Source organism: Triturus cristatus, chromosome 9, assembly GCF_964204655.1.
Source record: "Triturus cristatus chromosome 9, aTriCri1.1, whole genome shotgun sequence".
NCBI classification, from domain to species: Eukaryota; Metazoa; Chordata; class Amphibia; order Caudata; family Salamandridae; genus Triturus; species Triturus cristatus.
In genome coordinates this window covers 450,319,537-450,343,958 of record NC_140592.1, presented here as the reverse complement: position 1 = coordinate 450,343,958, position 24,422 = coordinate 450,319,537, and the positions used below count along the sequence as shown (strand labels likewise).

Here is a 24,422-nt window from a genome sequence, read left to right as displayed (position 1 = left end):
AATTCTGGTGTCCTCATAGTTTGGTGTTTGTAACATCCCTTGGGTATGAAATACTGCAGTTCTTTCATAAGAGCAGAAAAATCAATATGCCACACAGGCTAGTGTGGAGCACATTTAAGGCATATATCTGCATGATATGTGAGTTCAACAAAGTAGCATCCAAAAATCATTATCGTGAGACGTTTACAAATTGGAAAGACATTCAGCAGTTCTCTTGCCTTATGAGAATATGAAAGATAATTAATATAAATGATTGTAACACAAATGCGAGTTCATTGAAGCTGCCTCACTGGGGATTTTATTAGATTCAGAAGACCTTGGTGAGCCATGTGTGCGTGATAAAGGGCAAAAATTAATTTATGTAAACCAGTATTGGAAATTTTGAAAGACTTGGCTCTAAAACCTTGGCATAGTGAGTTAACCAGTATGTTTTTCAAAAACTGTTATAAATGTACTAAAGTGATTGCAATTTGTGAGATTGAGGTACACACCCTTTTGTGAATCAGCTGTTTAATATTAGGCTCAGCTATGCAGAAGATAGTAAATGCTCCCATCAGAGTGCCTGTGCATCCAACCTGGCACCCAGGCTGTTAACCATGACACGTGAAATATGCGAATACAGTACTTTTAACCAAAGCCAATAAAGACACTAGAAAATGTGGCTCCTTATGCCTTGTTTCTCAACAAACATGGCCAATATAATCTCGCTTATGCTTTCTAAAGTAGTCGATTCTAGGACTCCTCTAGTCAGATCGAGTTTGATATATCTGCATTAGACATGTTTTCTACATGGTAAATGAACGGCTTTTAGCAGTTTGTACAATATTATGGAGAATTGAGCTGGGCTTGAGTAGTGTGGTTGCTCCACCCTGGGTGCCTAAAAAAGGTATTTGGTTTGGTTTACATTAAAAGTTGTAAATTGCTCTGAGGCTCTCACTCCATCTAGTAGGTTTTCCATGAATATTAATTTACAAAAGCTCTGCACACAAGCCTCATACTTGCAGAAATGTTCTGTTAAAGGTACACTTGTTTGATAGCCAGGATGGCTTAAGGTCTCCCACCAGTTCTCCATAAATAGAGGAGTATGTCAAGGGTGTATCCTTGCTCCTTTTTGTGTTTAACTTATACATCAACAAACTGGAGAAGGTTTTATTGGAGACTAAGGTAGATTATCCTCAGGTGGGTCGGCGTGGTCTGCGGGTTCTACTGTACGCGAATGATACGGTCCTCATGGCCCGGACCGCCAGAGGGTTGCAATCACTGCTCAACTCTTTTTCCTTATTCCTGGAGGATCTGGGCTTGTCAATAAATGATTCCAAATCCTTTGTGATGCAGGTGGGACCTTGCACAAGAAAGCATTATCGGTTTATGGTTGGATCTGCCCCGGTTCCCCGCACAGATGTCTTTTCTTATCTCTGGATCTTGATAGACGACAAGATGAAATGGGGCCACTAATACAGCGAAAGCAGGGAGTTTTAGTGCGTGCTAACATAGCCATTTTATCTTCACCTCAAGTTTAGGCAGGAGACCAATGGCGGCACTACTGCAGATATGCCAGGCAAAATGTATAACTAAAGTTTCCTATGGCAGTGAAATCTGGGGCTATGTTGCCATGGAGGAAGTGGCTGAAAATAACTTCTTGAAACAGCTTTTATGTGTGCCCCAGGGAATCTCAAACTTAGTGGTTCATGAAGAGCTGGGTGTGTCCTATCTTTCTGATCTGTTGGCCATTCGCCCCCTAACATTGCGATTGAAACTCCAGCTGAATCAACGAACAATTTTAAGTAAACTAATCCTGAAGGAGTGTATGGCCCTTCACCACGCCCATCATATCCTTTGGCTTAATTTCATAAAGAGTTGCCTTGGGCGGCTGGGAAGAGTTGATTTATTCTCCAATCCTGATTTAGTGAATAAGAAAGACCTGGGCTGGGTAAAGGAGTCCTTTCTTAATCAGAAAATAATAGACAGGGAGGAGTGTGAGTTGAGGAAACAGAGTGTCCGTAGATCTGTCATCTTGAAAACTATGCAATCCATTGAGCCATTTTTCCTAGGGCCCTTTAGTATCTATGATCGGTTTTTATTGACCAGGTTTAGTTTTGATCTTTTCCACCTGCTGTTGGCACAGCCTCATGGGTGCAGTAGAGGTCAGAACCTAGAGTCCTGTGGCTGCGACGGTAAGTCTCCACAGGACATGCTCCATTTTTTAATGTTTTGTAATTATTATGAGATTCCATGGAAAAATTTGTCTAATCCAATTTTGAAAAAATTGGAGTTTAGACAGGTGCGACCAGCTTTTATTTTTGTACAAATGCTTTCTGTTAGCACTGTTTTTTATGTCCTTCATTTTTTTAAATCAGCAGTGCGGCTTAGAGCATGCTGCAATTAGTTGATAGTGGCTCATAAGTGATTGCATTGTGTCCCAGTATGCATGGTTCGGGCACATCCAGTTCAGGCAGGGATCCCGTACTTACTCCGTTCCTTCTTAAAGATCTATCACATATTCATTTTTTATACATTGTTTTTAAGTAAGATTTGCTAACCATGTCACTTTTTTGTATAAATGTACCGTCTTAAGTCACTCTTTGTATAATGAACTGTTTCAGATTACTTTTATCGTTTTACGCCAAAAACAAATAAAGTGAAACTGATTGATTGATAACCAGTATGAAAATTCATGACTTCATTTTAGTCCATAATTGAGATGGCAAGTGTTCAGCCCCTTAATGGCACCCTCCGTAATTGATACCTCATTGCCTGTCTTTCCATGCAAGAATTATAATAGTGGTGAAGAACTGGGGACTGCATACTTTAACCATACTGATCTAGGTTGATTCGTAGTGACTGAGAGTGAAGGAGATACATTGTTGGTGTTTTTTAACTGTTTATTCCTTCATCAGTAGAGCATCAAATATATTTTTTTAACCATTCTTTTCAAGGCTTCATCGCTCAGTAGTGTTGGAAATGTTTTTCAGTTGCTATTTAATGTTCATGCAACCTTAAAAAATGCATCTATCCTTCTAGGGTGAAGCTCAGTATTCCAGTCATTCCAGCAGCAATACGTTGTCGAGCAACGCTTCTAGCAGCCATAGTGACGAACGGTGGTTTGATATGGCAGAACCTACAGAGGCTGAGCAAGATCCTATGTCCAAGGGGACATCCAGCGACAGTGGAATAGACACCAGTCTCCACACTTTTAGCCCCAGCTGCATGCTGGCAAAACCCAGCAAGGCCGCACCTCAAAGAGAGAAACTGACGAAGAACACACATAGTACTGCCACCTACCCAGGTTTGCATGACAAGTGTGGGAGACTAGTAGATAGGACCCAATATGGTACTGACAAACGACCGGAGCTTATGACTTCACTGAGTGTTGGAATTCAGAGCAAAGGATACAGACCAAAATTGCATAAAGCAGATGGGCCACTCTCTTCTAGCAGCAGTGGGGACATACATAAGTCAAGGTAAGGCACATAGCTACATTAAAGGTGCTATTTTCTCCTTTGTTTGCTTTAGGAAACAGCCACAAATAATGAAATCCTCAGAAAATGTGTTGTTTTCTTTTAATTGAACTTATAAAATGGCGCAGTTCGGAAATTAGTGGGATGTTAACTGCTGACAAACATATGCATGCGGCCCTTGAATTCAGGAGCTAAAGTAATTGACAAGCATGGCATGTTATGTTCTGGCCATTATTACTGGAAAGTGCGTTGTTTTTCGTCTTGGAAGGAGGGAGCCTGGTTGAGACATAGTCAGTATGCTTACCTCTAAAACCTGAAGGCATCTTTCTTATTTTGAAGTCTGGGGAGAAAATGTTGAAACGCAGTGTGCTTCCATCTGCTCCTGGAGGGCAGATCTGAAGAAAAATATGCTTCTGCCGCAGCAATGTCTATCCAGAAGGAGTGTTGGTACCAGTGAGTAAAGCATGTAGACACCTAATCAGAGTCTGCCCCAACCTTCCCTCAACAACTCAGATCTGCCTTCAGGATAGCAATCATGCACCAGCTTCAGTAGACCGGAGGATGGGATAGACACCTTGTTAAAAGTCAACAGAAGATTTGGGTACACACTTTAAAGTACCTTCTCCATGAATTTCAGTTAAAGAAATTGTATCATCTTCAAATCACCTCTCTTAACATTGATCTATTGTAAGTTTCTTTTACATTTTATTTCAAATGAGAATTTGATATATTATGCAGATATTTGTATCGCAAGTAGCCCCCTATTCATCAGAGCATTGCTCCATTACATATATAAATAGCTCAACGCAACTTTGAAAAAAGTGAAAAAGTAATAAAACACGTAGTAGCAAAACACAGTGATCAAAGAATACAGTAAATAATAGAATAGGAGTTATAAAGTTCCCGGTCATAGTCAATACTAAATTAGACATGTCGTTTCCAGGAGCTCAAATGTTCGGGTGCCTAAACGTATAATCTCAAATCTCAGTCATCTAATAGAAATTTCTCTGAGCTTTCATGTAAAACATGTCATGTTTTTAGTGGGAACACATTTATAATGTACTGATGACTCAATGTTTCGCTCATTAAACACACCTCATTTATACTAATAGATGTTTAAGATGGATACTTCTAACTGCAGGTTCCTCTCCTTGTTAGTACCCCTAGGCATCAAACTGGGTCCATAGAGTTTTCTCAGGAATCCCCTTGCACATCAGTAGTTGACATCATGCAGCTTCATGTTCAGTCAGTCAAGCCCTGAAAGTAACTTGGGGGCTTCAACATACCCACCACCTCCACATGTTGACGTCATTTCCATTCTTTCCATGCCCTTTGACACAGATGTAGAGCTTACTCTCTTGAATTCTGTCAGACCTGACGGGAACTTCTGTCAAAACATTTTCCAGTATTCAAGGGAGATGTCCCCCTCCAACAATGACAGGTTCAAACTATTTAAGCACTGCTACAAACAGATGTTGATGACTGACCCCGTGAGTTCTGTCTCTGGTGCCTGGGCTCCAAACAAAACTCGATGTTGTGTGAAAAATGTACAAGGATGAACCTGAAGGCCATCGACGACCCCAAAGCCAAAGTTTCCATCAGAGAGCACCATGAGAAGTCAAAAACGGCCCAGTCTCATATGAAGTCAAGAGCCTGGATGTTCTCCCGCTACCGAAGTGGATCTCGTGAACGACCAGCCTCAGGGTCTTCAAGTAAGTTGAAGTAGCAAAACATTTCAAAGCACAGCTCCCCTTCATCCCACCACTCCCCTCATGCATAGCCTCTCAACGCCCTGGATACCTGTAGGCTGCAAACTCCGTCTTCAATCTCAGAACCGATTCCAACCCTCGTTCCCAGGCGACCCGACTTCCCCAGTCGAGCAATGATGGTGCAGCAACTGCATGAATTCAAGGCCATGAACAACATTTTCGGTATTGGACCTTTCCCTCTGGAGCACCTTTGAGAAGAAAGATCCGAGGTGGCCTCCAGTCAGTTTACCATCTGTGGATATGTCCAAGACACCAGCTGTGCTACTCTACCTCACCCAAGGTCGAACTTTAGTGTCTTACGGCACTAAAACCATGCCTGAGCCCTGTGCTGGAGGCAATAGTCCTCTCAGATTCAAAAGCCCACCCAGAGCGACCTTTATTGACCTTGCACAGTTCTTTCTCGCTCCGATCCCAAGACTCAACATGAATATGATCCTGATGATGATAATAATAAACTATGGTGAGTAGAACCTATTTTTGATCAGCTGTATGCCAGTGGGTAGTATTCTTCGCCAGACAGAGGCCTCCACTGACATTTAACGGCTGTGGCTACTTAAGAATCTGCCTTCGTTGATACTGCCAAAGAGCATTGGAGGTCCAGCTCAGGCCCAATGTTATGGAGTATTTTGCTGCGTCTTGCCTGTCTCTTGGGTAAGGCACTGCAGGCTGAGCTGGATGTCATCTGAGATAGCTGGCAAGATCTTGGCCACCATTACCCACAGTGGAGGTGAGTATCTCCCCAGGAGGTAGCTGGGGTTCACTGACTGAAGAGCAAGGCTGGCAGAGGAGAACATTCTCTTAGCGAACACCTCCATGCTTTTCCACTATCAGTCTGATGGAATGGTCGGTAAGGCGATGGGATTCAGTCAGCTAATGGAGGCCTACACCACCAGGCTCACTGAGAAGAGATGTTGGAGAAGTAAGGCAGGGTCCATCCGAGCATACCTGTACCACCTGTTAAACTGCCAATTACTGGAGGGAAAGATTCTGGTTTTGCCCATGTGCCCAGTAGCATGTCTGTAAGGTCCTGATTAAAAGGGAGAAGGGACTGTTGTGTTGTCCTGGCTGGAGCACCTGTGAGTATGTTTGTCTTGACCTCAGTAGTGGGTAATGTGAGTCAGGTCTAGCAACTCTACTGGGAATCTGACTGCCAGTGTCCAGGCCCCCAATCCCCGCCCCTCCTGCTGCAGCCACTGCAAAACCACTTCAACTTCTCATCAATGGCACACAATTGCCTGGTAGTGAAGAGCCTCACCTTACCTCCCCAGGTGGAGGATCATCATATCTGACAAATCGGTGCCCCAGATTGTGCATAGTGGTTACCCCCTGCTTTTGTTGACGCTGCTGCCCCCCCCCCCCCCCTTCCGCCCTCATTCCAATCAGACTACAACACCTCCCGGAAGCCCACTTGCCTGTTCTACAAACCATAAATAGGTTACAATCATCGTAGATTGGGACTAGTGCTATTCCTGTTACTTTCTGGTGCCCAAAAAGGATGGAGGTCTCCACCCTTTTCTTCACCTTCTAAACTTCTTCCTTCGAAAGGACAAGTTCATTATGTATATAAGCGGATCATGACTGGTGGCTTCACTAGTAAGCGGCGCAGAGTGTCTTCCAACATGCGGAGAACCCTGGCTTGATATTATTTGCTCCTTGGAGAATATTCTCTGTCCTATCCTTTGCATATTAGAGATCCCATGCCAACTCTTGCTCGGAGATGCCTTTCGTGCAAGTGGGTATTCAAAACTCCTGTATGCCTTGCCACCTCTTCCTCGCCTGCCCATAGTTCTAAAGAAGATCAGGAACAACCAGGCCCAAGTCATCCCAGTGGCCCCAGACTGGGAGAGGAGAGTGTGGTATCTGCAACTTCTAGTCATGAGCCTCTATCCTCCAGTCCAGCTGTCCTTTTGGGAGAATCTTCCCTCCCAAAGTGATTGATGGCATACTGGCGTCCCTCCACCAAAACTGTTTATGCGGGGTAATGGGAGAAATTGGTTGTATGATGTTGTTCAACCGACCTGAAGCATTTACAGGCACAGTTCACTGCCATGCCAATATTTTGTCTTTAGTTCTCACCTTCCTCATGTGCACTGCATTTGAACCGATGCATAGCTGTTCCTACTACATGTCTTGACATTGAAAACCACATTCCTCATGGTGCTTAATTGAGCTTGTTGCTTGAGCAAACTACAAGCTCTTTCTGTACAACAGCTGTATGCCAACTTCTACCCAGTCAAACTGGTTGTTTGGACAAAAGCTGCCGTTCTCCTGAATGTGGTCATGCACTTTCACAAAGGGCAGTCCACCACCCTACCAATTTTCTTTGCTCTGCTTCACCCCTCCAAGGAGGAAGAGGAACTCAATTTTCTCAACCATAGTGCAGCAGGCGAATGACCAGCTCTTTGTGGGTTTCTCTGCGGCAAAAAAGAGCTACGCGGGACAGAAGGGGACCATCTCCAGGGATTGTCTTGTGTGTCAAGGTCTGTTATGACCTGGTAAAGAAAAGCAGCATCTGGAAGGCTTGCACTCTGGTGCCACCAGAGCGAAAGATGCTATAACTGTGCTGGCGCTCTGTGTGCCAGATTTGGACATCTGCCGAGCTGCTGTGTGGACGTCGGATCATACATTCTTAAAGCACTGCGGCCTGGATAGTCGGTCCAGCAGGAGAGCCATTTTGCCTGGTCTGTCCTACAGTATTTCTTGGTCTTAACCCTTCCACAGACTCGCCATCTGAGTAGCTACTCAATTGGTTTCTATTCTTAAGGTGAGGAATCTGCGGTTAGAAGTATCCATCAGTTACTTGCCTTCAGTGATGCTCTTTCTGATGAATACTGTAACTGCAAATAACTCACTGACCCACACACCTCCCACCTCATTGGAATGGACTCATCTCGCCCATACTAATGAATTCCCAATCAAGAGATCGATAAACTGCACAGTTGGGTTATTGAAAGCTCCGCGTCTGACGGTGCAGATAGATAACAGAAAGAAAATGACGTTAATGCACTCTGATGGCATCTATGTAGGGACCCCAACATCACATCCGGGGTGGGAAAGACTTGAGCACTATGCAAAAGTTCGGGATGAGAAAAAAAGCTTTCTGGCTACTAAAATTGATCAAGCCAGAAACCGCAGTAGAGAATTGTTTAAGATTGTGAAAGATTTTGCATCCCCCAATGTTACTCAGAGCCTTTTCACTCCCACTCTTGAATGGACGAATCCGGTTGCAAAATATTTTTGGGACAAAATTAAGTCCATTCAAGACACATTTGATATGCCTACCTGTATGAGTCAGGGCGATGTGCCAGACCCTAAAGAACACCCTAGGGAGGAAATACTTCTGGATTTCCCTCCTGTCTCTTTGGATACTTCACTTACCATCATGAAGGCGCTTAAGTCTGGGTCGCCTTCGGATCCATACCCTGTGAAAATAGTAGCATCTGTCGCTGAGGTTCTGAATCCAGCTGTGAATTAAGTTCTGAACCTGTCCTTGTCAGAAGGAAAGGTCCCAGCAAGGTGGAAACAGGGTAAAATTCTCTCTCTATGGAAGAAACCCTCAGCTGACCTAATAGTGGTAAGCAACTATAGGCCTATTACACTGCTTCCTTTATTCGCTAAGTCGTTGGAGAAGTATGTGAATGTGGTTATCACTGACTTCATTGAGGCCACAAATGCTCTTCATCCCAGTCAATCTGGCTTTAGAGCAAATTATAGTACCGAAACGGCCTTATTGGAAGTCACTGAAAGTATCAAATCCACCCTTGATAGAGGAGGTAAGGCAGTATTGATACTGCTGGACCTCTCGGCGGCTTTTGATACTGTGCCCCACGGACGACTCCTACAGAGACTCAGTGAATGTGGCTTTGGGGGCACGGTTCTCAGGTGGTTTTCTTCTTTCTTGGAAGGCCGTCAGCAATCTGTCTGGTCCCCACTTTTCTCAGCGGATATTCCATCACTGAATGTTGGAGTGCCTCAGGGCTCAGTTTTGAGTCCAACTTTATTTAATATTTATATGGCACCATTGGCACCCCTAGCGGAACAACAAGGGGCAAAAGTTATAACTTATGCCGATGATTCTCAACTGTTGTTCAAGTACGAGAAGGAAGAGCCGCTTAATGACAATTCAATACATCTTTGCCTGACTAAAGTGTTTGACTGGTTTCGACAAAACCAACTGTCATGCAATTCCGCCAAAACTGAAATAATCTTTTTTGGACATACTCCTGGTGATGAATGGCGGAACTGGTGGCCCCAGGATCAGCCTCCACCCTCGAGTCCAGTCACCCCTGTTAAAAATCTAGGAGTCATGCTTGACTCAGATCTTTCCATGAAGTCGCAGGTTCAATCTGTGGCTGGCATGTGTTTCAGACTCTTAAAAATGATGAGAAACTTCTTACCACTGCTGCCATTGTCCCATAGGAAGACTGTGGTCCAAGCCTTGATTATGTCAAGGCTGGATTATGCAAATGTGTTATACCTGGGCATCCCAAATTATTTATTGGGCCGCCTACAGATTGTTAAAAATGCGGCAGCCAGAGCGATTTCTTTGGTAGGGCCTAGGACTCACATGTCGACGCATTTGAAAACTTTACACTGGCTTTCAGTAAAAAATAGGATTGATTTTAAGTCTCTTGTGCTGGCCTTTAAGGCTCTCCATAACAGTGGGGCTCAGAACATCAGAAAGAGAATTATACCTTATACCCCAGCCCAGGACTTTGAGGTCATCGGACCAACATCTGCTATTGGTGCCAAAATTCATCCGGTCCAGGAAGGGGGGACGCTCCTTCCAGGTGGTAGTGGGAAGACTATGGAACACTTTGCCTCTTTCCCTCAGACAAGAAAGAGAGCTTCTTAGTTTCAGGCGCCAACTTAAGACCTGGCTGTTCATCAGTAAGGGGGACGCATAGGATTTTGAGTGCAGACTGTCTCTCTTTTCAAGGGGGACCTCTTAGCGCCGGGACACTCCTCGGAGTAGCTGCGCGCTTTACAAAGTCCCCATAACCTAACATTACTCAGAGCCACACAACACCACAAACTGACGCTTGAGGAAATTGCTGAGACAACTCTTCTGATCCAGCCTGGCTCTTGGTGGTATTTACAAGATGAGAAATTTGAGATTATATAGAGTATCCAACAGAAAGATTATTACCAAATGTAAGTAACTTTTTCAATAAGCCTGATGTATTCCTCTACATTAATGTCTCAGATAATCGTAACACATTATTATCGCACTTTCAGCCTGTTGGGACATGTAGAGACGGCATCTTGGGTCAGTGCTCTAGTGTTCTCAGGCCCATTTCCTATTAATGAGACCGGCTGGGTGGACGCTCGTTTAGCGTCACGATAGATCTGTGTGGTGGGATAATAGTCTGCTCCTCCACTCGAAACAGAGGCTTTTTAAAACCGGAGGCTTTTAAAACTTGTATTGAATTGAATTTTAATGCTTTCTACTGGGGGAAACTGCTTTTAATTTTATTAGTGGGCTCTGGCACTCGCACTTTCAGCCTGTTGGGACACGTAGCGACGCCATATCGGATCAGCGCTCTAGTGTTCTCAGGCTCATTCCCTATTTATGGGACTGGCTGGGCGGACACGCGCAGTGGGCTAGCCACTGGCGCGCCAAAGACGCTTGTTAGACCTGGCACCTTGGCGTGAGTCTCCCTTCCTCTTTTTGTCGCTGTGCCTCATGTGTTTTTATGGTGTTGGCCGCTCAGCGCGCTGTGCCACTGCCAACCAGTGTCGCGGTGCAAGTGCTCCCTATGTAAATTGTATATGTTGGTTGGATTCCATGATTGGATTGTTTGATTTACTGTCAGACCCCAGTAAAGTGCGCCAGGGGCGCCAGGGCATGTAAAGGCAAACACCGCTGGTGGGCTTGCAGCACGGGTTGTGCCACCCACAGAAGCGGCCGGTAAAATACGTCTCGGTCTGCCATCGCAGAACCTGCGTGCAGTCTGGTACTGACATGCTGACTGGCAAGTGCCCACACTTGCCGGTCCCTAAAACCTTAGCTGCATGTTAGTCACCCCTCTGGTAGGCCCACGGGCAGGGTGCGTTGTGAGCATAAGGTAGGACAAGCCTAGATGCGTGGCATGTCCTAGTAGTGAATTACCGCCATCTTGTTGTTCACTACTGCAAGGCTACCCTGTTCTCATAGGCCAGTATGGGCGGCCTGGATTATTACACCCTATGATCCTAACCGACCCAGGGAACATGGTAGAAGATCGAGTTTAGTATGCCTGAACTCGGAATAATAAGGTACATCTTTTCGTAAGGTTTATTTTAATATTCCGGGTTTGCAAATGCCGCTTTTAGAAAGCTGGCCTTTGCTTGCCTAAACATTTCAGCCCGCCTCTGCGTGATGTGTATCTGATGTCTGGCTGGTGTGAGTGACGGGGCCGGGGGAACCCAGATGGGCAGGGCTAGGTAGCCTGGTGGTGAATAGGACGATCGACAGGTAGATGGGTGGGAGGAGTACTCCTAGGCTCTGAATAGGACAGTGCTCTGCCACCTCAATGCCGGCTCCGCCCCCTGTGGAGCGTCTAAGGACTCTGCCCTGCACTCTGAAAGAAGAAGCCTGCATCGCGTAAACAAAGTGCTCAGAAACCGGACTGAACTAGGCAAGGGCCCCTCTGGCCTGGGAGAACAAAAGATTTGCTGTATAAATGTAGGAGCCCTGCTCCTAAGAAACTAGATCCGCTTTTGACCAAGAAGAATCTCTGCCTGAGGAGGAGGCACCGGGAAAGCTGTAGGAGGAAGACTGTCCCTATCCTGGGGGATTGGCCTGCAGTGGTGACCTTGCTGCCAAAGGAGAGAAGAGAAACTGTTGCTGAAGACTTTGCTTTATTTTTACTTTCAAGACTTGTGCTTTTCCAAAACGATCTCCAAGGGCTTGGAACTGAGCTTGCCCCCTGAACTGAGCCCCAGGACCATTGGGCTCTACCTGATCTTCACTCGCCTGCCGCTGGACTGTGGTGTCCTTTCCCTCGCCGGAGCTGTGACCCTCGTGCCCCAGTCCCTCCCTGAGCCGTGACCAGGACTGCTTAGCCGCCCCCGCCTTGGGAAGAGCCTCGCTCGATCGGAGCCGCTCCCCCTACGCTGTGCTGGGCTGCCCCTGTCACCTCGCTCGTTGGAGGCTCGCTGTGCACCTTCACCCTCCCGCCGGAATCGGCGTTTGTGAGCATCTCCAAGCCTCGGACGGCCCGGACGTATCTGCGTGCCCGGCTGCCCCGCTTTGTTCACCCGCCACCTGCAACACCCCGCTCTTGTCGTGAACCTGAAGATCAGACCCCCATCGTGAAGTGTGGGAGCCCCGGACGCCGCCTCGCTCTTCTGTCGAAGAGCCGCTGAAATCCCGCACCCGCCTTTTTCGTCAAGAAACAAGGTACTGTACTTACGAACTCGACCGCGAGCTCGCATCGGATCCAGGGTCCGCAACGTTCTGATTTCCCTGTCATCTGCCGCGTGCTTCCTGGGCGCTGCCTCAGCACGAAGTGCGCTGAGGCCTACAGTTACCTTGTGCCCGCCTAAAGAACTTTCCGTAACAAAGAGAACTTTACCGTATTCCTAAGAATTGTGGCCCCATCAGTTTAACGTTACTGGGCCTTGTATTGAATCTGCTGAATCCACATAAAAGCTTATTTTTATATACTTCCTGATTGGTGTCCGTTTGTGGTGCATGCAAGGGGTTTACTGTATGTGTAATTGCATTTGCTTAACCGTGTACGCCTGAGACTTAGCCTAGACTGCTCGCGCCACGCACCTAGAGGGTGAGCAGGGGTTATTCTGGGGAGTCATCCTTCGCCCTGACAAGAAGTAAAGGGTCCCTGCTTGTTGTGGGTTCACACCTGCATCAACCAGAGCCCCCTCATTTCTAACAACGCTCCAAAGGCAAGCTCATCTGCGCCCATCCGCGGCAAGGGGCCACATCCCCTGCCTGTTTTCCCACAGGTAAACACTGCTAGTCTTTGGATCACCTCCTACGACTAAGGGGGGGAGCATCAACAAAAGAAAATTCATTCTATATCCCTAATAAATGACGATTCCATCTGTCCCCACTGTTCCTTCAGACTCTGTCCGATCCCTAAACCTCAGGCCATTTTGCAGAACCCCGCACTCTATAAAATGTTTCTATTAAATTGTAGGTACTTACCTAAACACTCTACAGAAATCTCCATCCTTCGAGAAGAGAAACTTCCTGATGTTCTGTTCTTAACTGAAACATGGCTTAACTGTGAGTCTGATCCTGACCTCGTACAATCCCTTCTCCTTGGTTACCACATCTAGTGGAAAGACCACGAAAAGGGCAAAGGAGGTGGTATTACCATTATACATAAAGGACAGTTCAAGTGTCTGCATCTTAGCAGACCACGTACCTGACTGCGAGAATCTCTCCTTTGCAATAGGATTTTCGCCTATTCACACATTCTCTGGTATTTTAATTTATCGTCCCCCTGGAGCCCATGGACAACTTTTTAAACTTCTTCCTGAAACTTTTGCCAATTTCGCCAGCTCCCCCTCCAATTTTACGATATTAGGAGATCTCAGTCTACATCTAGATGACCCTGCAAACCCAGTTGCCGCTGAGTTAGTCAGGAATTTGTCAGCATTTCAGTTTAAATAAAAAGTAATTGGGTCTATTCACTCCAAAGGTCATTTACTTGACCCAATTTCCACTAACAGCGACGAGCTATCTGTGGGGGCCTCTATCCCCCTGCCATGGTCAGATCACTTCCTGATCCCTTTTTTTTGGGACACCATGGGACCACTTTCTTCGTTTTGGTCGGTCAATAGCCAGGACCGCATGTGGTCCAAACTCACCTTTGAACAGTGGGTCTTTGTTCTTGGAGATACTAGGCCTACTCTAGAATCTAATCCCATTATCGCTAACAATACATTTAATCAGTGGATTGAGTCCTCCTTAGACCTTGTTCTCCCCAAAAAAGGTATCCGCATAAAAGTCAGGACCAACATCTACCGTGGTACGCCCCTAAGCTCCGTGAACATAAACAAGTTTGTAAAAGACTAGAAGGAAAATGGAGACGAGACTATGCTGCATCAAGCAAATTGAAATATAGGGAAGCTATTAAACTCTACCAAGCTGAAATTAAATCTGCTTAAGTCTCCTACTATGAAGAAAAAATCAGTCTTGCGTCCAATTCCCCACGAGAAATTTCCCACATTTCAAAGAATCTTCTCAAACCACCTTCCCCACCAGTTCCCACTGATTGCGCCCGCTGTAATGAACTGGCAGAGTCCTTTCATAAACAAATCCAAGACAAAAATGTCACCATCCGGCTCGCGGCCTGTAACAACAACCCCGTCGCCTAAGGATACTGCCCCTTATTGCACCGAGTACCTGCTTGAGGAAATCCCCCTGATGGACCTGAGGTGCTTAAAAGACACTGACTGCTGCCCTTGTAAAACCAGGCTTCCCCAGAGATCCAGCTCCCCCTCATTCTTTCAACCTAGTCGCAGGAACTGTTCTCACAGTGATACTGGAATTAATCAACTCCTCCATCTCTAGTGGATTAGTCTCTCCACCATGGAATATGCTATGGTGAAAGCACTGCTCAAAAAACCTAACCTTGACACTGACCTCCTGGGGAACTTCCGCCCTATCTTCCTCATCCGATTATCAGCAAGATCCTTGAAAAGCCTGTTAACTCAGTCTTGTCCATGTTCTTAGAGTCCGATAATCTTTTACACCCCTCCCAGACTGGTTTCCGACCCCAACAGGGGACAGAAACCGCTCTTTTAGTGGTGGCTGAAGAGTCCAGGAAAATTCTGGACCGAGGAGGTACAGCGGCTATCATCTACTTAGACCTAAGCGTCGCATTTGACACCGTCAATTACAACATCTTGACCCTCAGACTCCGGAATCTTGGAGTGTTGGGTGTGTTTTCACCTGGTTGCAGTCCTTCCTGGAAGACAGGTCTTTTCAGGTGTTGAAAAGAGATTGCATCTCCAAGCGTATGTCTCTCAACTGTGGTGTCTCTCAGGGATCGTTCCTGAACCCTACATTGTTTAATGTTTACATGAGCCCACTGTCCTACCATTTGGTATTAAGATAGTTACATACGCTGATGACACGCAGTTAGTCGTGGCCTTCAATCACTTGGAGAACTCATCTCCCGGATTGGGCACCTGCCTGGAGAAGGTATCCAACTGGGTGGATCTCTCCTGCCTAAAACTGAACGTAGAAAAGACGGAGCGTGTGCTCCTAGGTAATTCCTCCATTTTCAATACAGGGTTGCTGTGGCCAAACTGTCTCGGCCCTGCTCCTGCCCCTAAATATCAGATCAAAAGTTTGAGAATGTGGCTGGACCGTTCCCGTATCGGGTGACGAAATTGGCAGTCACCTGTTATGGCATTCTCAGGATGCTTCATAAGGTCCTTCCTCTTCTTCCCTTCCTCGCTAGTAGACTAATGGTCCAGGCTCTGATCCTTTCTTGCCTGGACTATGGGAACGCTCTTTATCTAGGAGCTCCCCGAGCAACTATGTCCAAGCTGCAGATTGTCCAAAAGTGTGCAGCTCGTTTGCTCCTTTACATCCCCAACCGTCAGTCCGCTAAATCGGCATTGAAGGCTCTCCACTCACTACCTGTATTAGAGAGAATTCCATTTAAATCTCTCTGTATCACCCAATAGTCCTTTTTTGAGGGAAAGGACCGCCTATCATCAAGGGATTATCTCTCCCTACTGTCCAAACAGATGTCTCTGCTCGACAGACCTACGTCTTGCTTCAGTCCCCAAAATAAAAAAGGTGAGCAGCGGCGGACATTTGTTTTCCTATAATGTCGCTTAGTTTTGGAATGCCTTTCCTCTTCATTTACATCTTGAGTTGAATCTTTTGGCCTTCTGGAAGCTCCTCAAAACATGGCTTTTCCAAAATCCCACCCAGTAATCTGTTATTTTCTGTCTGATGTCACTATCGCACTGGGATGCCTTAGGGTAGCTACGTGCTTTATAACTATTTTTCTCTTCTATTTTTAACTTTCTCGTAGAGATACATCATTCTTTTATTCCCAGATATGTATGAGCCTCATTCTAAGCCAATAGATAATTTCATATCTTTATCTGTTTATAGTCTGTTAGAAAAGGTTGCAAGACTCTATAGTCTGTCATAGTTACTCATTGAAAATAAAGCAGTTTTTCAAATCAATTTTTTATCCAACCTTCATAAATACCATGAAAAGAGCAAGGTGTTCCCTTTGAATTTCATCATAATTTTACTATTTTGGACATAGCCATATATTTACTGCATTGTTCACTGTGGCTTGTATTTCGTTATACTGGGATTGTATGGCGTACTCTGTGATGAGATGCAGAATGGCTGCCCTCACGTTTGTTGGCCAGTCCTTCCATTATAGTGTCTACTGACTGACATGTTAGCAGAACTGGATTATATGAATTTAAAAAGCAAACATAATAGCATTGCTTACAAATTTCATTCCCATTGTGTTACTATTATGTTAATACTTTAATTGCAGTTACCAAATTGCTTTGAAATGCGGTCTAATTCATATTAAATTAATTTATAAAAGCACTTCTCAAGTCCAAGCCAGGAATTTCACTCCTTCCTTCCAATCAACTATAGTCAGATGGTAGGACGCAATATAAGATCTGCACTACCCGCTGATGCATTGCTCTGATTCCACTGATACACTGGATCCTCACTATTGAGAACTACAGAGCTCACAAAATATACATGGTAGCAGTATATTTAGCTTTATTTGTTCAGAGTTTATGCTCCTGTATCCTTCTTATTGTGTTTATCTTTGGCCTCCAAAAACGTTAATTACGTTAAGGAGCAAGACCTTAAGGCTGCTTATTGTTTATAATCTTTACCTAAATCTATTTGATAGCCTCCCCAGACCAAATGTACGAACATGGTTCATAACAGTAAATCAAGCTAGCGTGAACCGAATACAGCTTGTTCCTTTATCACCAAAGTTAATTTATAAAGTTGTACAAATGTTTTAATTGACACACTTTACTGAGTTAAAGCAATAAAAAGTGAGATACTATAAGCATGTCTTACTAATAGTATAACTGTTTTTAAAAAGCTGAAAAATGCAGGGTAAGAATGAAAAAATTACTTTTTTACACTTGTTTTCCTCTCAATTCTGGGTTTCCCCTAGTTCCTGGGACAAATCCACTGACATTTTCTGTTTACTCAGAACAGATGGACAATATTACCAGAAGGGCTGAGTGAGTTTCTCGGTCCGGGAAGAAGCACACAAGGAAGTAACATTGTCTGCTCCTCCTATTTTGTGCCGTAAGCTCACTCATCCGGTCTCTGCCATTGGCCGTGGGCTATCATTCTCCAGAAAGCTGGAGGAGGAGGATATGACTGGACTCCGGGGCCCTGCCTGGAGAGTATAGTCTGCTCTCTTGCTTATTCTTAGGGGTCAGGTGAGGGGTCAGGCTGTGCTCTTGCAATCAGCCCCTGCAGCAGTTTCACTCAGTACACATCTGACAGACCCGGAAATGTTTGGGTTTGGAGTTTGCAGACCAGATATTACCCAGCCAGGAGTCACTGGGACACTTACAATGGCAAGTGGTGTAATTTATGATGACCTAACTGTAAAAGAAAAGAAGAAAGGGAGCATTTGTTGGGAATGTAAAATGTCTACAAAAGTTACTAACCCAGATAGTCTCACTGTGCTGAAGCGCTCAAAGGGCAAAAGGACTAAGCAAGAAAAACACATATGAAAGTAATGATTAGTTTTCCTGCCCAAAGTATCGTATGCATCAAAGGGTTTTGCCCATTCTGTGTCTATGGGAAAATGTGTTGATGCATATTGCCCCAAGTACTTCGCTCTTATTTTTTGGGGCTAGGTAGGTCTGAGTGGTGCTCTGCATTGATGCACCAGTTGTCACTGACCCTTTCTCTCATTTGTGTGCAAGTAGCAATTCTTGTGGGGACTGATGCTTGGCTTCTTTCCTGACACTAATGCAAGCACTGAGACGAGTTACCAACCAAAAGTCGTTCAGGTTGTGATATGTGCATGATTTATGGTGAGGGTGTGCTTTGCAGCAAGACGTTAGCAGACATTGGTCCAAGCAGGCCATCCAATGCCCAATTCACAGGCTAAACCCCGACTATGTAAATGTGTTCCTTTAGATGCAGTTTATATACATTTAAATTAAGACGATATCCTGAGCATTTGAAACCGATCTGACCTATGTTGGAAGCTTCTATTCCGGGACCTTTGTTTATTGATTAAAGAGTCATCTTGATTGGAAAAAGGGAGTTTAAAAAAAAAGGTGCATTTCGAGGCTGTGAACCATAGTTTATCTAGAGCAGAAGGGATGAGTCACACCATGTGGGCATGCCACTCTAGAAAGGCAAACCATCCTTCATCCCAGGTCATTGATCAGTAACATCAATCAAATCCACTTGATTTGGTTAATAAAAACCATAAAATTACACAACATACAGCAGTTATCACAACAGTAATACAATTAAAATAAAATTCATGAATAAACATTGGGCAAGATAAAACATTTCAGTAGCATGGTTCTTAAACTATACAAATAAAACAGATTACCAGTAATTCCTATGTAGCAGCAGGTGAGCCAGTATACATCATATTTAGTGGCGTTTTCTCAAGTGAGAGGGCATACGTTAAAACAAATTCATGTGATCATATAGGACCGGCCAAATTTCAAATCATAGAATACTCTTTTTTCCTGTGCCTCACAGCCGCCACTAAGAAGCTCACAATATTAAAGGTCTCCCAAGGATCATTCAACATGTGCAAATATAATAAAGCAGGTCTAACCTGCATAAAAAAAATTCCCTTTAAAATAGGGATTAAAAACTTTCTACGCATATCTCTAAAATGATCAAAAAACATTATAAAGTGCATAGTATCCTGGGTTGAAAAATTATCACATGTGCAAGGGCCTTAGTCGTTCACCCTACACCATCCCTGAGAGTCTGCTAATAAATAGTGAATGAGCTTAAAATTAAATCTAGTTAAAAGAAAGCGTTGGAAAGGCTAAGTGACAATTGTCTAGTAAGATTCTATCTTTGGTGCGGTTTTTAACAGGAGATAAGCTTTCACTGTAGGTTTCATTATCTTAATGTCCTCTCTCTCTGCAGACAACAAGTTTAAAATTGTGTTTTAACCCACACCAGGTCGTCTTTCTGTATTTTTTCCGGGGAGGCGAAGAGTTCAGGGTTCCCAAGTTTATTTAAAAATGACTTAACGTGTTGTAACCACAGGATTTTACTTGGTCTCTCCATGGAGAGACAATCCCTGGAAATCTCTTGACTCAGTGCTAGTTCTGGATTGGTCCAAATCATTAACCAACATACCACAGGAGCCAGCCCTATCAGGTCAGAAACATAGCCAATGGCCAATTCTTGGTGTATAACATAGGTGGGGGTAGATTGGGGTACCGACAAGAGAAGCCTTAAATACTTGTATGCCGATTTGTATCCCCAAATTGCAGACCCATACCTCGCAATAGCAATGCATTTAGACCTATAGATATTAAGCATGGCTTCAGATGGTTTGGCCCATAGTCGTCGTGCAAAACCATGGACGACTGCTGTGGCTCTTGCCATGGCATGTTTTTTTTCTTTCTGCTAGGGAACCCACGATCCCCTCTCATCGAACAAGACCCCCAGGTAAGAAATTGAGATCACCCTTGACAGCTCTATACCTTCGCAATAAAAAATTGTACGTTTTTTTTGGTCTCTGGCCCATTAACATCGTGTGTCAATTGGTTTTGTTGACAAATAGATCTAAAGATTGCATAAAGGACCCAAAAGAATCCAATAGCCTCTTTAGCCCTACTGCTGTACGCACCAACAAAACCGCGTCATCTGCGTATAGGAGGGCAGGGATAACCCTGTCCCCTACAAGTGGAATATCTGGGCTAGCAGAGCATAGGGAGGTGCTTAGGGTATTTATATAAAGGGTAAAAAGCAGGGGAGCTAGAATGCAGCCCCGTTGGACACCTCTGCCAATTTTAAAGTGCTTTGTGCAGTTCCCATCTTGACTTGCTCTCACCCTTGCAAAAAGATCCCTGTGAAGATCCGCCAAAAAATAAACTAGACAGTGATCCATTCCCATTTCAGTCAATATTGCCCATAACTTTGATCTATTTACTAGATCAAATGCTGAAGATAAATCCATGAAGGCCAACTGTACTGTACCTGCCTTGGCCACTGTGTATATTTACCGGCAAGTTCTCCTACTGTTTCTAAAACCATATTGGAGTTCTGTTAGTACATCAGTAACGTTTCAACCAATCTGAAAGTTTACTTAAAATCACTGTACCTAAAATTTTTACCGCTGAGTCAATCAGGCATATAGGCCTATAACAGCTTGGGTCACCTCTCTGATCATTTTTTAAAGACCGGAATGATGGTGGAGTGAGACCAGGATGACGGAAATCCCTGCTGACTAGCCACATTAAAAACTTTGGTTAAAATTCCCATATCTCTTGTAAACCCATAATATCGTATTCTCTTAAAAAGTCAAGCCACCTGGGTTCCTCACTTTGCCTTCTTGGCCCTACTATATTCCAGCTTAGGCTCTTACAATTTAAATTGTTTCCCTCACTAGTCCCGGGGCCCCAAATTCTGACCATGCGCCCCAGTAGGGGGGAGATTCCAGTCAATCGTTTTCGTCTAGTTGGCTTAATGGAAGAAATCTATTTGAACACACTAAGCTACTCTCCCTTACTCCCTCGCCTGGAGGTTTAGCTAACAGTGTAGGTGGAGTTGGGACCCTGGGTGGAGTCACGTTACAGCACCGATCATCCCTAAAGCGTAATCTTGGCGGTAAGCGCGCCTTCCTTTTTGTTGGTACAAAGTTCACCCACAGACTCCTACTAGGTAACTGACTACCCTCTGAGGGTGGATAGGAGAATCCCAGGGGTAGGGCCCTTATGCCCCCCGGGCCCTCATTGAGTCCCTCCTGAAACAGCTTACCCGCTATTCCTGCCTGGTCAAAATTAATGATGATACAATCTCCCTCTATTTGTTTTGGCCTCTGTCCTACCCAGCCAACTCGTCTTGCCATTATAATACGGGAGGAAGCCTGCTCCCCATTTATGGAGTGCTGTTTGCACCAGAACTTGGTTTTACGTAAAAATTCCAGGGTGGATTCCAGACAATTCTCTTTAAGCGGCGGAACACCTATGAGAATTGCAACTAAGGGAGTGGCCTCTGGTGGCAGGTTAAGTCTGCAGCTATTTGTTGTCCTGTTATCCTTTCTATTTATGGGGTTCTTGCCCTGACCTACAGATTGTTTATTGGGAACAGGGATATGTTTACATTGCTTACCCGTTACACAACACTCCATGGTCTATGCTAGCCTATCCCTAACTAGGGGGCCCTGACTAGTCTGTGGCAGGCTCCAATTTGCACCCCTAATTGCCCCCCTCTCTTTTCAACTGCATTCTGAGTTTGCAAAGCCACTGAAGCACGTCTATCACTCAGAGCACACTGTTATTATTCAAATCCCTTAGTTGGGTCGCTAGATGCTCTAGTTTCCCCATTACCCCGTTTACTAACGTTTTGTCTTTAATAGCAGTAGAGAAAAGTTGCTTGAGGCGCGTATTAAGTATGTCCTCCATAACTTGTTTGATAGCTGTGCGAATTAATGAGTCAAGGGTTCGATCTGATCCTCCATCATGTCTTATGGTAGGTTCAGCTGGGGCCAGACCAAGTTTGGTCACTCTTCTTTTCCCCTTTTTATTTACTGAGGGTAAAAATAGTTCCTTCTTCAGGGGTGCAACCATTCCCGTGGCCTCTCCCTCTTCAGACTGAGTCCCCCTGCCAGAAAACGAATAACCTTCCTGTGGACCTTCCTGCATGCTGGTCATGGCTAGAGACTCATTGGGGGTTACAGGCTGTGCGGGAATGACTAAGGGAACACTTCAACCCCGGTTGATCAGCTCGCAATCCCAGCGGGTCCACCGCATTTTGCATTTCTTGAGTTAGAGCCCCCACTGCAGATGTTAAATATGAGATTATAGAAGCAGAGTTCCTGGGCACTATGCACTTTCACGGGAGCCCGCAGTTGAATTTAAAGCGCCTCCAGGCGCGATAGTATGGCGTTGGCGGCAGCAAGCTGCAAAGGAGGCTGGGACACAAAGTCCAGTGATCCTTGCCCCCAGTCGCGGGCCCCTCAACAGGAAGGTAGTAGAGAAAAGATGGGCATCAGTAACATGGCAGATTGGGTTCTTCCAAGCTGCAGTCGAAGGTTGATCCTTTATGGAGGTTTTAGCCCATTGCGCAAATCATTAGCAAAGGTAGTTCAGCTGGAATCCATTGAACTTCAGTTTGTCTTCCCAGTGGAAGTGCATTTATGGAGATATTGAAATATAGAATTGAGGCATTCCCTTATTCTCTCTGTGGAGTGGCTACATATTAACCTTCACAAACTATAGGAAGTATTCCAGACAAAGAGGGATGGGGATGAACACGGAGGGAAAGCAAGGTGGTTCCAAGCTACATTCACTCAGCTCAATCATTTCATCTGATGTGGAGCAAAGAATGGAGAGTGAGAAGGATGATGGAGCTTCTCGCAACAACTACTCAACAAACTTGATTTCGACAGGTGTCCCGCATTAGTTCAGATCAAGTCACAAGTAGAGGACAATGAGGATTAGGAAGGAGCAGATTCTGCGTATATGGCTGAATGTTCATATATAACTAACACTCACTACCAGGGGTTCTGGCAAAAGTGCCAAAATGTCAGCCTGTCCCTATTTGAGTCATAAATACGTAGAAATTAAAGAAAACTGGCATTGGCAAATCCTGCTTGTAAAAGGCTGACCTGTTCGCTTTGTTAATGCTTCCTTACATTGGCATTACCTAATGACAAAATATCCCCCATTGTGTTATGATCAATGCTCACATGTGTGTCCCAACGCATATGCATGCATGCATGCCTACCCATGGACAACATATTGAAATGCATTTTCTATTTTTTTTAAAAGGCATTCCAAGATGACAAGTGAGGTGTACAAATATGTGTGCATAGATTGTCATGCATGTATATGAAGCCATTCCCAGATGGCAACAAGTTACCACACATGTTTTGGGATATGTGTGTGCATGTTTCTTTATGCACCAGTGGCCATTGTGACGTTGTTATCTTTTCAAAATGACTGAAACATTTTAAAACAGTAAATTAAAAATAGCAAGAAGAAAAGGTCTGCTTGAGCCCAAAAAAAATGGTAGATCGCAGCCCAGCAGCATTTTGCAGTTCCTGAAAACATTTTACAATTAAAAAAAAGAAAATGGAAACTGGGAACAGTGGGGGAGAGGATAGAAAGTAATACTCTGGGGGCGCTCGATAAAGAAAGGCAAAAGGGGACCAACATGGAGCGAGGAAGAGAGAGCGGCAGAGTGGTTTTGTCGGGAGGGAGAGAGAGAGAGAGAAAATACATGTACTCCTGTGCAGCACTGAAAGTGAAAAAAAAAGAAAAAATACTGCTAAAGTTAGCTGTGTAAGGATGCAACTCATCCTATCTTAATACTGGGCGATTTTAATGCCCCTAGATCGCACAAACAGAAGAAGCCATTGAATCGAGAGCCGAGATAGGCATGAAAGCAGTTCAATAATGATCATGGGGTTGACCCAAAGGCCACTCTAAATATATATAATGTATTAGAAATAATATCATAAACTAAAAGGTACCAATAAATCTAAGCCATCAAAGAGAGGTAGTCAGTGCTTAGTGATTTATTCAGTTTGGCATAAAAACTTGTGTAAGATACATGAAAAATTCATATTTGAATCAATCATTCTTTCTTGTTCTGCTAGACTTCTAGGTAAGTTAGACATTTTGTATACTTTTCAGTCCAATTCCAAGATATCTTGTGTCAGTGTCCCACTGTCAGTCCCTGGCAATTGTTAAGTATATAATGTTATGTTGCATGAATTTGTATGGCTCTCTAATCACCTTTGAGGGTAATCTGACAGTTGGGTGTCGCAACCCACAGAGTTATTCGAAGAGCCAGGTCTTCCTCTTCGTGCAGAAGAAGTAAGGAGGAGGCCATGATGTGTTGGGGAAAGTTATTCCAGGTCTTTGGTGGGATCTAGGTGAATACTCAACCTTGGTGGAAGTGCAGGTGGTTGTTCAGGTATGCTGATCAGATGTTGTGCAGTGCCTTGACTGTGTGCATGAGGAGTTTGAATTGGCTATGTCTGTGGATGGG

The 24,422-nt window shown here is 44.5% G+C and overlaps 1 protein-coding gene across 2 annotated transcripts in view; it reads left to right on the top strand.

Annotated features, from left to right (window-relative positions):
- The window catches only part of SIPA1L3 (signal induced proliferation associated 1 like 3), a 657,587-nt gene that overhangs the window by 507,346 nt on the left and 125,819 nt on the right, over positions 1-24,422 (top strand). For both annotated transcript variants that reach the window (XM_085625340.1, XM_085625341.1), the window contains exon 15: positions 3,022-3,461. In XM_085625340.1, the coding sequence (XP_085481466.1) occupies positions 3,022-3,461 (440 nt within the window). The remainder of the gene's footprint in view (positions 1-3,021; positions 3,462-24,422) is intronic.